The 15,416-nt window shown below is 35.2% G+C and overlaps 2 protein-coding genes and 1 pseudogene across 2 annotated transcripts; 2 read left to right on the top strand and 1 right to left on the bottom strand.

Annotated features, from left to right (window-relative positions):
• Positions 1 to 1,375: 1,375 nt before the first annotated feature.
• LOC126714457 (glyceraldehyde-3-phosphate dehydrogenase A, chloroplastic-like) lies at positions 1,376 to 4,643 on the bottom strand. The gene is made up of 5 exons (XM_050414614.1): positions 4,387 to 4,643; positions 4,099 to 4,215; positions 2,801 to 3,102; positions 2,444 to 2,688; positions 1,376 to 2,056 (listed from the first exon to the last, which is right to left on the bottom strand). The coding sequence occupies exons 1-5, from the start codon at positions 4,426 to 4,428 to the stop codon at positions 1,554 to 1,556; spliced, it is 1,209 nt and encodes a 402-aa protein (XP_050270571.1). The 5' UTR covers positions 4,429 to 4,643; the 3' UTR covers positions 1,376 to 1,553.
• A 2,369-nt stretch (positions 4,644 to 7,012) lies between these two features.
• LOC126716227 (small nucleolar RNA Z102/R77) lies at positions 7,013 to 7,098 on the top strand (annotated as a pseudogene).
• Positions 7,099 to 12,517: 5,419 nt separating this feature from the next.
• LOC126701852 (uncharacterized) lies at positions 12,518 to 13,948 on the top strand. Its single transcript, XM_050400272.1, has one exon. It carries the CDS (start codon positions 12,518 to 12,520, stop codon positions 13,946 to 13,948), a length of 1,431 nt encoding a protein of 476 aa, XP_050256229.1.
• The last annotated feature ends 1,468 nt before the right edge of the window (positions 13,949 to 15,416 follow it).

Genomic DNA, 15,416 nt, shown 5'->3' with positions numbered 1-15,416 from the left:
ATTACCAAGATCAACTTGTAATAAAATATTTATATTTGAGAAAACGTGTATGAGGTTATCAAGATGTACTTTTTTTTGAAAAGGGAAAAGGGTGGCTCACGACCACGCCCCACAGGTACATCACCTATGGGTACCACCAGCTCATAATGGTGCCCCCCACTCGGACTCTACCGAGAAAGTGCACGGATTAAACCTAAGTCCAAACCCCACACCCATGGGGTATGAGGACTCGAACCCGCACCAAGTACAGCCATCAAGAAGTAGGCAACCACTACGCCACACTAGCTGGTGGTATCAAGATGTTGTACTTGATAGGGAATAAATCAAGATGAGCTCAATTACATAGTGGCTTACATGGTGACCAGTAGCATTGGCGAGTTAGCACCTTAATGTTGTCATGATAGGGAATAGATTAGGATCGATAATCTTGCAAGCAAAAATATGGATTATTGGAGATCATAGAAGTTCGAATTTGATAATTAATGGAGCTCATAAAAGTCTGACATTAATACCATATTATATTAGTAAAATATAGCTTTGATACTATGTTAGAAAATGAGAGACATAGCTTGGACACATGTTAATGTGCATGAGAGATATAAAGAAAGCTAAGAGAGAGAGAGAGAGAGAGAGAGAGAGAGCATGATTTGGCTTTAAAGGTCCACAGCAAAAAGTGTTTGATGATTACACTTTACTATTAATCTTTATGTTTTAAAGTGATATTGAAGGATATTTATATTTGGATCATAGACTGACCATAGATTAAAACAAGATTCTAATACTTGCACTATAAGTATAATTATGATTAGTTGCAGTCCAAATAAAATTATAATTACTTTAATTGCACTTGAAGTAGAATTAGATACAATAGACTTGTTTCTCAAAAAAAAAAAAGATACAATAGACTTGGATGAGAGTTATATAACTGACTTGAACCTTAACTAGGATTGGGCCTTGATATCTCTTATTAGGTGGATCAATCACTAGGTCCAACAAGCTTTGATTTGTAGTTATTGCATTTGAACTTCAAACTTAGCCATTTCAAACGTTTGATGTACTAGGAAAATAATCAAAATATATATATTTCCATTCTGCTCACCTTGTGTTTATTGCTTAATTACATTAGCACAAGTGCACAACTAGAAGCTTATATAGAGCGACAACCACGCCATAATATACAATAATTATTTGATGTATATATTATTCTTCTCACAATTTGTGTATTTTACAATCATGTGAGACTCATACAATGTGAGAAAGAGAATACATATATCGGATACATGAGATACTTTTTTCGTAAGGCGTTACTTTGAGGTAATGAAATGTTACCGTCGTTATAAAATAGCTTTAGCAACTCTGTTTCCAACAAGAAGAATGAAGAAAAGACATATTCAAAATTATTGAGGGTCAAAGGTACATCCAAAGGACCTACATCAATATTAGGTGGTATTGCTTAAATGAAAAGGGTAAAAAAGAAATGTAATTCAGAAAACAAAACATAAAATGAGAGGGGCAAAAATAGAGACAACAATGCAGTTGACAACGAGTTTTTATCACTTCCAGTTGTCGGCAACAATGTGAGCCAAATCCACAACCCTTTGAGAGTAACCCCACTCGTTATCGTACCAAGCAATTACCTTCACCATGTCATCTCCCATGACCAATGTCAATGATGAGTCAACAGTTGAGGACACATCAGTGCACCTGAAATCCACTGAAACAAGGGGCTCATCGCAAACAGAAAGAATACCATTGAGCTCCTTATCAGCACTTTCTCTGAAAGCAGCATTCACCTCTTCGGCAAAGGTCTTCTTAGATACCTGGACAACAAGGTCGACCACAGACACATTTGGAGTAGGCACACGCAGGGCGATCCCATTGAGTTTGCCTTTAAGTGATGGCAGGACAAGGGCCACAGCCTTTGCTGCACCTGTTGAAGTGGGAACAATGTTTAGAGCAGCAGCTCGTGCACGCCTGAGATCGCGGTGGCTGGCGTCAAGTAGCCTCTGGTCACCGGTGTACGAGTGAGTGGTAGTCATGGTGCCCTTGATGATGCCTGTCACATATTTGCATTTTTATTATTTATAAACAATGGGAGATTAAAATTTTCAAATTTGGGCATGAAATTTTCAGTTGTACAATTTGAAAATTAGCTTCAAAAATCATAATAGACCTAGATAAATTCTAAATATTAACAACAGAGTACTCTAAAGCTAAAAGTGAACTAAATACGGTTATAAACAACATTTTTTTTTAACTACTGACCTGACTTAATGTGATATTGAAGTAACATTATTTTTACTTTGATCCATCATTAAGAATTTAATACCACTTTTATTATGAATCAATTATAACAAATTATGCTAATAAATTGTGAAAAATGTACGTATTTAGACTTGTTGAAAATCTACAGGTTAGGGGAATGGGATGAAATGTGAATTACCAAACTTCTGGTCAAGGACCTTGACAAAGGGAGCAAGGCAATTAGTGGTGCAAGAAGCATTGCTGATGATGGCCTCGGCTGGGTTGTAGGCGTCTGCATTGACTCCTACAACGTAGGTAGGGATGTCACCCTTCCCAGGGGCAGTAATGAGCACCTTCTTAGCCCCAGCCTGAATGTGCTTGCCTGCACCCTCTCTATCAACAAACACCCCGGTCCCTTCGATTACCAGGTCGATCTCCAAGTCCCTGCACTTGTGGTGGCAAGTTCCTTTTCATCAATTCAGTCTCTAAAAAATGTCAAAAATCTCAATGCCAAAGCCATTCATTCACTACTTACTGAACAAAGAAGTGAACTTACTTCCAGGGTAGGTCGACAGGGTTACGGTTTGATACGACCTTGATGATCTTGCCATCAACGGAGATGGCTTTGTCGCCAGAAGGCTTGACATCAGCGTCGAAGATGCCGAGGGTGGAGTCGTACTTGAGGAGGTGGGATGCCTGCTTCACACCTCCAGTGTCATTGATGGCAATGACATCCAAAGGGGAGTCCTTGCGGCCATGCCAGCACCTCAAGAAATTTCTGCCTATTCTACCGAACCCATTTATGGCCACCTTTAGCTTTGCTTCCACTACCCCTCTCCTGTATCCTCCACTTCCAGCCTAATTCATCATGTTAGAACAATAATTGAAATGATTAACTTCATTTATAATTGTTTTGGAGATAAATGATAATTTATTATAGTATCAAAATGTGTTCTTGAGTTTAAATACTATATATTCACTCTATACCGTGCTAATTGACCAATTCACGTGTGTGACATATACACAGTGAAGCTCCCGCGCCCAATTAAGTTTTTCAAACGAACATGGTCACACATCACACATGTTCAAGTTAAAGGCCATTCACTTTAATTTTATCATGTGCCTGCTCGTCTGTCTAGGTTAGAATGCTGTATGGAATTTTAGAATCGTAATTCACATGCTGCAATTTTAAAGAATTTTTTTGTTTTCAAGCAAATGTAACTTGACTACTTAATGATATCAATATTCTATATGAGACAGAGAATTTTAAATTTATTAGCTACTCAAGACCGTCCGAGATTTTCATAAATTCCAATGATTTACATACAAGAGCATATATTTCTTGTAGGTGATGATTGTCATTTGTCACCCTTCATATCTCTGATTACTAAAAATATTTAAAGAATGCTAATTAGTATACACAGGTGTGTATGGAGTGTATTTACCATGTCAATTGAAATCATGTCTTCAAAACACAATTTCAAAATTTCAAAATTATCACAGTTAAAACACACTTTCTAAAAATGTGTACGAATGTGTGCAACAAACTTTCATAATATTTAAATGTCCATTGTTATCCTTTATATTAGTTAAAAGTATTCATTACACATTTCTTCTCTAACATATATTATTGGATCAAAAAGTTTAAGTAATATAAATAACAATTATCATGGAATTAAATGTTATAAATTCCAAATCATATCCAATTTCTAAAATTAAAAAAATTAAAAATAAAACCGGTATGGTGAATAATTTTACCAAACAAGATTATACGATTAACTGTATGCTGGACAAGAGAAGTACGACTGGAAGTGGAACAGTAATGGTCAATTATGCATTTGGCGAGTAACTCACAGAATGTGTCTGGATAGCGACGATTGAAAAAATGTCATCTGAGCTTTTCCTCCCAAAGGAAAGGCATGCTGATGAGTTGCGTAGGCCTGAGAATTCTGCAAATCCTTTTCCATTTGCCTGAAGAAAGAAAGTAAAGAGCATATAGTATTGGTTTAACAATTCGATCATAATCAAAACAAGCTACAACATGAACAAAAAAGCATTGTTTTTTTTTTTTTTTTTGGGATTAACGAACAAGTATATTGTACTCTTTCTTATGTATTTGAAGAGAGAGAGAGGTGCATGAACCTGAAGAGATGGTTTGGCTACAGAAAGAGTAGCCGAAGCCATGGTTGGCAGCCAAAGCGAGAATTAATGTATAGTAGTAAATTAAAAAAGCGTGGCTGCTGCAGCACAAGTAGTAGTACTACTACAAGTAGCAAAAACCCTGACCATCAACGTTGCATTATCTTATTAACAAGTAGCAGAAGAGGTTACGGTGTGGACGTTTGGGAAACAATGAGAGGATGAGATTTTGGATAGCCCTCTCATTCAACGAATGGTTGTGGTTGCTGATTTCTTGTGTGCCTGCTTTCTCCTCTCCACCACTGATCTCTTTTTCTTTTCTTTCTTTTTTTTTTTTGTTTTTTTATTTCGGTTTAGGAGAGTGGTGTGGACTGGACAGAACTGCCCAATTTCCATCATCTGGCTAGCTTTAGGTTCCCTGTTTTTGGACTTTTGGGCCTAGGCCCTCATTCTTCATTAAGTGGGCCAAATTATGACTCTGCAATTTTCACTGTGTTAAACAGTTCTTTTCCCCCCTATACATGGTCTTTGCTACTTGTAGAAGTACTAATTTTGGGTTTCATTGTGGCATTTAACAAGTTACGCTCCTCAAGTATTTGGATATGAAGAGATTGGCCCAAGGTTTATATGCCTTTAAAGCTATGCACCAACCTAATTTGGAGATGAATGCCTTGTTTAGATCGTGAGCTCTTCTGAATCCAAGACCTCCTGAGGTTTTTGGTTTGCATATGGATTCCCGAGCCTTGGGATAAAGAAGGTGCTTTTGAGTCCATTAAACCCCAAAAGAAGTCACGCATTTTTTCATTAATTTGGGAACAAGTGGATGTTAGCAATTGAAAGGAGGACATCCAATAAGCTGGAATGGATGTAAGGACAAATCGTATTAGAGTGAATCGAGCGAGAAATTATTGTGTACTCCCAGAGTACCATAAATGCATACTACTTCCTTTTACATGAATGGTGGGTCCCATTAATTAAATTCATGGTGGAACCCACTATTCATGTGAAAGGAAGGAGTACGCATTTATGGTACTCTGGAAGTACCTAATAATTTTCCGAATCGAGCTGCCTGTGAAAGTAATTTAGGCCATGTTTGGTTTACGAGTTTTCATCACTCATTTTTCAAATTTTGTGGATCCCACAAGAACTTGTTTTATCTTTTCCTAACTCAATTTCCATAACTCAATACTCAAAAAAATTGAGTTTGAGTTGTAAAAATTGAGAACAATGTTTTGATGTTTTCTAATGATGAGAATCAAGTTTTAGTGAAATTTTGTAAAATTAAGCAAATGAGTGGGACCCACTCACATGACTAGTCTCATCACAATCCGTCTTTATGCAAAAATCAGTTGGCCTCAATCACTCTCTCTAACCTATGTGCTCTCTCCTTTCCTTCTTCATTTTTTTCTTCTACACAGCTCTCTCTCCTCATCGAACCTCCACTACTCCTCCACAAACCTCCAATCACCACTACCACAAGCCACCAACACGAGCAACTGCGAGATGGCTCTCACTCTCAGGCCCCACCGTCTCAAGTCTCTCAATTCAAGCTCAACCTAGGTGAATCAAAACTCACACACACACAAAGGAGAGGGAAAGAGGTTCTAATACAAAGGCACACCATAACTCCACTAAAAAACCATGGTAATATTTAAACATGAGAATTAATATTTTATTAAGATTAAAAAAGAAAAGAAAAAAACAAACAAAACAAAAAACAAGCCCCAAACCATTGAGATGGATGGTACTTCGGTTGGAATTGACCGAAAGGGAAGCAACGTTAAGGATGGAATTCCAATTTTTTTAGAGTAAAGTGAATCTGAACACACTTCATAAGTCTTGCTTGGTTGCTTGAATTAATTTACTGTTTTTTTTTAAGTCAAAAGGTATGAAATTTATTTTTACAACCACAAAAGAATTGATTTCTTAAAATTTCAATGGCTAATATTTAATAGGCTGAATAATTTTTAATGTTAAAGACAGTATTGAGCCTTAGTATTTCCAACTAGGAATGACAATTTTGCCCTACCCCACTTGACCTGCCCCTCCCCGCTTTACCATGTGCGGGTTTTCCCCATCCCGCAAAGGTAGTGGGGTGGGGATGGGACGAGATTTTAGACCCGCACCACAGGGTGGGGTGGGGATGGGTTTACACTTTTTAGACCCACCCTGCCCCATCCCCGCATTAATAAGAGTTAAATTGTAATTTTTTCATACCCTAAAACCCTACTATTTAAACAAAAATATCATTAACTTATTTTATTCTACCTAACGTGACTCTACCGCTTTTTTCTCTCTAGCAAAGTTGGAAATAAGGTACCAGTTTTAACTTTTTTTTTTTTGTCTTTATTAGATACAAATTTATATACTATTGAATTACTGGTTTCATTCATAATTCATACATCTTTCTCAACTTACTTTTCATCATGAACATAATATATATATATATATATATATATATTTTTTTTAATGAGGTACGGGTCTGAGGCTCTAAATATTTGTGTATGTGTCATTGTTTTTGTAATTTTGTGTGGGCATTTGGCTGCTTAACAACACTGCTTCTTTATGCTTGTCAAAATCCATATCTATTTTACAAGCTGGGTTTTTTTTTTTTTTTTTTTCTTTTGGAGAACGAGATGATGCGGAATATGTTTCCCTATTGGTTTGATTGCAATATGATGGCATCAATCATGTACTAGCTCTAGCTGATCGTTCTCGTTCTCCACACAAAAATTATATACAATTTAATTTAGTTTTTTGTATTTTTATTAAAAAACATAAGGTATAGGTTTGAGACTTTGTCCCATTTTCTATGAAATAGTCACAAAATGGGAGGAATTAAATAATGCATACTACTTAGTATAAAGGAGATTTGTTTTGGTGTTTTTTAGGCCAATGAAATATAAACATTTAGATAATATTATTTAATTTTTGCTAAAAATTAGTTTGATTTGATAGGATAAATTTATTTATAATTTCAAGTATTTTTTATTATTGAAACATGTCATTTTATTTGAAAAAATGGTAATAGTTGTAGGGAAAATTAACAAGAAATAAATTTTTACGGTGTAGGGCGGGGTTTCGCGGGGCCTTAAAGGGCGAGGATGGGGCAAGAAATTTTTCCCGTCATGCGGGGCGGGGTAGGGATGGGGCAAGAAAAATCCATGCAGGATAGAGGCAAAGATCTCATCCTTTGGTCCTGCCCCGCCCCATTGCCATCCCTATTTACAACAAGCACATCTACGACTCAAATCACTCCTCCTTTAATTATTATAAAAAAAATAAAAAATAAAATAAAAAAGTGCAATAACAAAGTTGTAATACGATTTACCTTTGTTTGCAGAAAACACAAGCAAAAATGATAACAAAGATAATAGTAGAATTGAAAACTTTATGCATATTTCTCCTCAATTCTGCCTAATAGAATTACAAAAAAGAAAAGAGTACATATTTATAGCACAAGTAACTTTGTTATATTTCAAAATGATGCTAATGCCAACCATGGAGTAGTCCAAAAAATAAAAAATTGAAGGGTTAATTAGATTTGAGTTTGAAAAATAGTAAGAACAGCTTTAGAGTGTGAGTGAGAACATCCTTGCCTCTCCTCTAGGATTTTGGAGTAAATCCCCTAATGGTCCATTTGGATTGAGAGATAGGGGGGGAAGTACAGTAGATTTGACCCAAAAATAGCCTATTTTTAGCCAATTCTACTCTATTCCCCTCGATTTCCCCTCCTTCCTCCCTCTATTCAAACGGGCCCTAAGTCTCTAAAGAATGCAAGAAATATCATTGTGAATCCAGCCTTCTTGTCTTAAAGTTCGATTTTATTTCAATGCCACCCTCTAGGATTTTGAAGGAATTTTTCCCCATTTTTTTCTTTGTTAGATTTGTGTGTAGGTTAGGTTTGTTATAATGCCAGAAATATTTTTGTTTGTATTGTTATGGAAATTGGGATCTAAGAATGCTAATTGTTATGCTTTTCACATGTTCTTGATTGATCTTTGCATGTTTTTGGTTGTTCTTCACTTTTAAACTGAAGGAAGAGAACACTCTCTTAGGCTATCTTGTGGATATTGAGGTGAAGATCAATGACATCTCAAAATCAAAGTTGCTTAAATTTAATTTTCTTTGGAGTTTCTTGCATCAAGGTAAGTATTCTTTGAACCTAAATCTAAAAAGAAAATAGAAAAGAGCATGTGTTCTAGCATTTTAAAAGTAGATCTTGGTTTTGTTTTTCTGTTGCACATAATATGTATGAGATGGATATGATTTTCCAACATTGTAACGTCTATTTCATGACAATTGTTTTTTATTATCATGCTAGTAAACTAATTGGTCTTTTTGGTGTAGGTGAGGTTCGTAAATCGTACTCTCAAATCTCTTATTTGTTGATAAAAGATTTTATCATTTGAGTTAATTGGCCAATTGCAGTGTTTTCCAAACGCCATAATAGGCCCTATGTTTGAAAACGCAGCAAAAGACCCTTAAAAATGTGGCTATTGACCTCCCTACTGCAGCTCTTTTAAAGCGCTGCTATAGAATAGAATTTTAAGCGGCATTTGTTAAAAATGCGGTTATAGGTTGCCTATAGTAGCGTTTTTTGAAAACGTGCCACAAAAACACAGCTATAAACATGTTTTTCTTGTAGTTCTTTTACAAATAATTTCAAACTTCAAAATAGTATACAACTTATTTATTTTATCTGGTTTCTCTTTTCAATCACGAAATACAATCAATAACAAACAAACCCCAAGTACAAACTATTTTCACGGGACACTAATCATCATCATCCTTTATTTTATATATCTCATTATCTCTCTCTTTACCCGTGAGTTCCATGAAGCTTTAACTCATCTATATACTACTAAAAGCTGAAGTATAGCATTTATTGTTGTTATGCTCAGGTTGAGTCATATCAATAGCCATGTCATTACTTTTTTTTTTTAGTAATAAACTAAATTATTTTATTTCCATTCTTTTTCTATTAGTCTTTTAATGATTCCACAATTTTCACTTCAGCTTCCATAACAGCCCTAACTCCCCCTCTCTCCATTCCTTTCAACTTCCCATGCTCTTTAATGCCTTAGACTCTCCCTCTCCTCCTATCTTGGCTCTTCATCTTCTCATTGAATCCAACCAATTCATACATGTTCAATTGCCACCACCATCCCTATAAAATCAAAGAGATAATATATAAACCGTTAGACACCCTTTATCTCTCTTAACCAAAAGATGAATGGTTTTAAATTTAGCTCCTGCCAAAAAAGAGCTCATTTCAAAGCAGTAATCCTATATTCTTGAGTGGGTATATCGCTTTGTTCCTTAAAATCATATGGTATGTCAAGTCTGATTTATATATTAGAGTGTTATGTGTTTTTATTTATTTATTTATTATTATTATTATTATGTCTCTTTTACTATGATTTGTTGTCAAGCAAATCATAGTAGTAGTAGTAGTAGTGATAATAATAATAATAACAAAATTCTTGTTTAAAACGGTTCACCGAATATAGAAGTCATCAAACACGATAAGAATGACTTTTTGTTGGCCTAGGTAATACAAACGTATGAATATATGAGTATGTTTTCTATTTTTTTAATTACTTTAAATTACAATCAATAGTCTTCTCCTCCATTATATTAGAAAAAAGAATTTAGGTTTTAATTTTTTTTTATTACATAGTATCAATAAATCACAATAATCAAGGGCGGAGCCACTTGGCTCATGGCCCCCCCAAAAATTTTCAAATTTCCACTAAACTATGTCAAAAAATTACATTGGCCCCCCCCATATTTTTCTAGAGTTCTAGACTTATAATCCAATACAACTTCAAGCCCCACCAAAAAACTTGGCCCACATCCAGCCCCACTAGCCAGCCCCAATTCCCTAAGCAAACAACTAAAACAAGTTAATTCTTTTCTAAACCATAACACTTCCAGCCCAACCCGAACCAAACTCTAAAATACATAATTAAACACAAACAAAAGGCATTCAATCCTCACTGTCTGGAAAAAAAAAAAAAAAAAAAAAAAAAAAAAAAAAAAAAAAAAAAAGAAAAAAAGAAAAAAAGAAAAAGAAATCCTCACCATCTGAACAATCTAAAAGAGAGAACAAATGAACAATCTTCATTCACGCTTATCACGCCTCTGCTCTGCCTTACGCCCCTGCTTAGTTTTTTACCTTCTTGCTTCTTAGTTCACGCCTCTACCTGAGTCAGCTTGATTGCCTCACAGCTAGAGGTGGCAAATAGGTGGGTTTGGGGTGGGCATAATTGAGTTTGGTATATAAAACTCATTTACTCATTAAAACCCATTTAACTAATTGCTTCTAACCCAAATTCAACCCAACCCAATTATTATGGGTAAACCCCAACCCGCCCAATTACCCAATTATCAAAATTGCAAAAATGCCACTAAAGTGAAAATGACAAAAGTACTTTAAAATCTTCAAAAATCCTAGCATTTTCTTGGTAACCAAACATAAAATTTTCCCAAGAAACTCAACACAATAATTAATGAGCAAAACCAACAACCAAAATACTTAAAATACAATATTTTGGGCATTCAAAATTTTCTCAAGAAATCAAGATTTTCTATCCAAACAAACACTAAAAAAATTACAACTCAAATTAAAAACCCATTCGAAAATACATAAACAATTTCAACAGGGCACATATCAAAACCCACGGATCTACAAGCCCTCATTTCCCAAACCCAAATGAAATTCTCAAGCTTTCATAACCTAATCACCAAATCAACCGAAGGATAAAACAAAAAGAGAGAGAGATCGGCGGCCATCAGTGGTGGAGACCCCGTTGACTTGTGCTGTTGTGTACAGTGGCCGTACTCGTGAGGTACCGGCATGGCTGAGCTTGAGAGAGAAACCTTCAATATTAGAGAGATAGAGAGCCAACCTTCTGTGGGTCGCGGTGGTCGTTGGCGGCGACTGAGGTTTGGTTGCATGAAGCTTGGCCACTAGCACTCGATCTACCCCACGCAGCACCTTGTTTGGGTTTGGACTAGTTGTCGAACCAGAAGGTCCAAATCCGAGATTCGAAGCTTACTAATGAGTGATTGGAGGCCGAGAAGTTGAGGGGGAAAATGAAATCCTAACCCTAAAACGTGATTGGAGGCCGAGAAAGTGCTAAGAAAATGAAGGGGAAAATGAAAACCTAACCCTGAAACGTCTGAGGTGAGGGCTGGGTTTTTTTTTTTTGGGTGGGAATGGCTGGGTTGAGTTTGGGTATATTGTTATCGGATTAAATGGGGTTCAATGGGTTTTTAGTTAAAACCCAATTATTATTGGGTCTAATTGGGTTGATGTCCATTTAACCCAACTAATAATTGGGTGGGTTTGGGTTTAATTAGAGTGGGTGGGTTTGGGCGGGCAACTGGGTTTGGGTTTATTTTGTCACCCCTACTCACAGCCTCAGAAACCCCGCCAGCTCACCGTGACGCCGCTGCCTCCACCAACTCACCAAGATGCCGCTGCCTCCTCAAGGTATCTCATTCATTCTTTACTTGGCTTCTCTCCCTTTTTCTCTACTACTGAAGTGCTGAAGCTGAACTAAATACTGATACAGTGATACTTGAATAGAAATATGAAAATATCAAATATGAAATATGTGTATGTCAGTATGTGATTAAAGTGATTTCCCTTTGCTGGCAATTTATACTTTGTCTTTTGTCTTTTTGTGTTTGTTGTTACTTGTTATTGTATTCTTTATTATTTGCATTGACTCTGAGACTCATAAGTCATACCACTAAGACCAGCGGCTAGCCCCCTTTTGGCTTTTGTGTTGTTTGTCTAATTGTCTTGTGACTCTTGTCTCTTGAGTGGGGGCCGGGTGGGGCTTACCGACTTGCATTGTCATTGTGTAAGTAAAATATATATTAAAAAAAAAAAAAAAAAAAAAAGATCTATGGAAGGAAATTGGAGTAGTGGGCTGTGAGCCTATGAGTCAGAGTCTAGGTATTTGGTTTATGTTGTTTGTTTATGCTTTTGAGTGATTTGTTTATTTAGTTTTTTTATCCTAAAAGGTCACTAGTCATTACTTAACTACAAGTGTATTTGTTTATTTAGTTGAATTGATTTTTTTTTTTTTTTTTTAGGATTGAAATTAGGTGTCAAACAATGAGCAAACAACAAACAATTGATGCATTCTTTAAGAAAAAAGATATTATTCATTCACAACTTAGGACTTCTGTAGAAACAAATGTTGATACTTCAATGCCTAACGAGCGTCCCTCCAAATGTTCAAGAATTGAATCTAAAGGGATAGACCGTGATCCAGGATCACGTAAACAAATATATGAATTCCCTGTCAATGAACAAGATGAAATTCGACGTGCTTATCTCATAGCCGGTCCATATCAACCTAGAGACATAAAGTATCCATACAAAGGACCGAAAAATCATCGCTGTAGTTTTCAATCTTCGTGGTTTGATTCACATTCAAATTGGTTGGAATACTCACCTTTAATAGATTCAATCTATTGTCTACCTTGCTACCTTTTTCGTAAGAAACCAACAGGTCATCCTGGATCAGATGCATTCACTGAAAAATGTTTTAATAATTGGAAAAAGGTGAAGGATGGGATGAATTTTTCTTTAATTGGTCATGAGGGGAAAGAACCTAATACACCACATAAAATTGCTGAGAAATGTTGTGAGGATTTATTGAATTATTCAGGACATATTGACAAACTAGTTGAGAAACAAACATCAAAAGAAATGGAGAATAATCGATTGCGGCTCAAGACCTCAATAGAGTGTGCTCGATGGCTAGCATTCCAAGCTTGTGCTTTTAGAAGTCATGATGAAAGCCTTGATTCAAAAAATCAAGGTAACTTTATTGAATTGATAAAACACACATCAACTTTCAATGAAAATGTAGCTAGAGTTGTCTTGGAAAATGCTCCACGTAATGTCAAATATACGTCACCCACAATTCAAAATGAGATTTTGCATATTCTAGCTAGTAAAGTGCGAAATGCTATTCGTGAAGAAATTGGGGATGCAAAATTTTGCATTCTAGTTGATGAGGCTCGAGATGAGTCGAAGAGAGAGCAAATGGCCATCATTTTGAGGTTTGTTGATAAAGAAGGTTTCATTAGGGAGCGTTTCTTTCATGTTGTGTATGTTAGAGACACTACTGCATTAACTTTAAAGAATGAGATATGTGTTGTCCTTTCTCATTACAACCTCTACATTGAAAATATTCGAGGTCAAGGATATGATGGGACTAGTAACATGTGTGGTGAATGGAATGGATTACAAACTCTTTTTCTAAAAGATTGCCCATATGCTTATTATGTACATTGCATGGCTTATAGGTTGCAATTAGCTCTACTTACAGCATCTAGAGAAGTAAAAGATGTTCATCAGTTCTTTGATCATTTGGTTAATATTATCAATATTGTTGTTGGTTCTAGTAAGCATAATGATGAATTGCAACATGCTCAAGCAGAACAAGTTGAGAATATGATTGCTTCTAATGAAATTAAGACTGGAAGAGGTGCAAACCAGATTGGTACTTTACAACGAGCTAGAGATACTAGGTGATGCTACTTGCAAAGTTATTTGTAGTTCTTATCTCATTTTCAATCTATTTGTAGTTTGATTAAAATGTTTGATGCTATTTGCAAAGTTATTAACACTATCTCTAAGGAAGGGGCTAACTATAAACAACGCGGTGATGCCAAGGGAGCTTATCAAGTATTAACATCATTTGAATTTATTTTAATCTTGCATTTGATGAAAGAGATGATGAGAATTACTAATATGCTTTGTCAAGCTTTGCAACAACATTCTCAAGACCTTTTAAATGCCATGCATTTAGTTTCAACTACAAAATCACTTATTCAAAAGTTGAGAGATGATGGATGAGAGCCTTTACTTGCTAGAGTTATATCATTTTGTGAGCAACATAAAATTGATATTCCTGATATGAATGCTCGTTACACTAAAGCTCGAGGTAGATATCGTCATCAAGATGAAGATTTAACAATGGAACATCATTTTAGAATTGGCATATTTATAGTTGCAATAGACTTTCAATTGTAAGAATTGAAAAGTAGATTTTCTGAGCTAACAACGGAACTTGTCATTCTTAGTTCAACTTTAAATCCCAAGGATACTTTTAGATTATTCAAAATTGTTGATATATGCAATTTGGTTAAGAAATATTATCCTCAAGATTTCACTGAACAAGAACAAGAACTTTTGGAGTCTCAATTGCAACATTATGAGCTTGATGTGATAAAACATCCAGATTTTTAGAATATGAGTACAATTTCCGAACTATATAGGGGATTAAAAATTTCAGGAAAGTCTAAAATCTATTTTTTGATTGATAGACTTATTCATCTTGTGTTGACCCTTCCAGTTTCTACGGCAACTACAGAACAAGCTTTCTCAGCTATGAAGTTGTTAAAAACAAGACTTCGCAATAGAATGAGGGATGAACTTTTGGTAGATAATATGATAGTTTATATAGAGAAGGAAATTGCAGGGAATTTCACTGTAGAGATGATAATGGATGAATTTTATTCCATGAAAAAATCGTCATCAGGCATGATTTGATGTGAATGTTCTTTTTTGTATGTCTACATTGAACTAGACAGTTTTTCATGTTTATTAATGTTCAAGTATATAATGATATATGAAAGTTGATAATTTTGTATCCAATATACTTAAAAATTATATTTAGTATATCTCTATTATAACCCGGCCCCCCCAAGTATTTATTCTTGGCTATGCCCCTGACAATAATCATTAAAATAATAGTTACATTCTTACTCATCTAGATATATATGAACAAATCAACATACTATAACATGGAGTCCACAAGTATAAGAGTAATATTCAAGTCTGATTTATATATTAGAGTATTATGTGTTTTTATTTTTTATTTTTATGTCTCTTTTACTATGATTTGCTGTCAAGCAAAATGGTTTGCTCTCTATTTCGATGCTAAATGAAACGTAAGCACGTGTTTGATAAAATGACTATAAAAATTATTCAAAAAAAA

The sequence above is a fragment of the Quercus robur genome, chromosome 2 (assembly GCF_932294415.1).
Source record: "Quercus robur chromosome 2, dhQueRobu3.1, whole genome shotgun sequence".
NCBI lineage: Eukaryota > Viridiplantae > Streptophyta > Magnoliopsida > Fagales > Fagaceae > Quercus > Quercus robur.
The sequence above is the reverse complement of the archived record's forward strand: the minus strand, read 5'-3'. Positions and strand labels throughout refer to the sequence as shown.

What these genes read in the sequence shown, in the direction of transcription:
- LOC126714457 (XM_050414614.1), bottom strand. Translation starts at nt 4,428, where the DNA reads ATGGCTTCGGCTACTCTTTCTGTAGCCAAACCATCTCTTCAG. An exon ending in TAGCCAAACCATCTCTTCAG is followed by an intron (nt 4,216 to 4,386) that starts GTTCATGCACCT and finishes TTCTTTCTTCAG; the next exon opens with GCAAATGGAAAAGGATTTGC. An exon ending in GGTCCTTGACCAGAAGTTTG is followed by an intron (nt 2,057 to 2,443) that starts GTAATTCACATT and finishes AATATGTGACAG; the next exon opens with GCATCATCAAGGGCACCATG.
- LOC126701852 (XM_050400272.1), top strand. Translation starts at nt 12,518, where the DNA reads ATGAGCAAACAACAAACAATTGATGCATTCTTTAAGAAAAAAGATATT.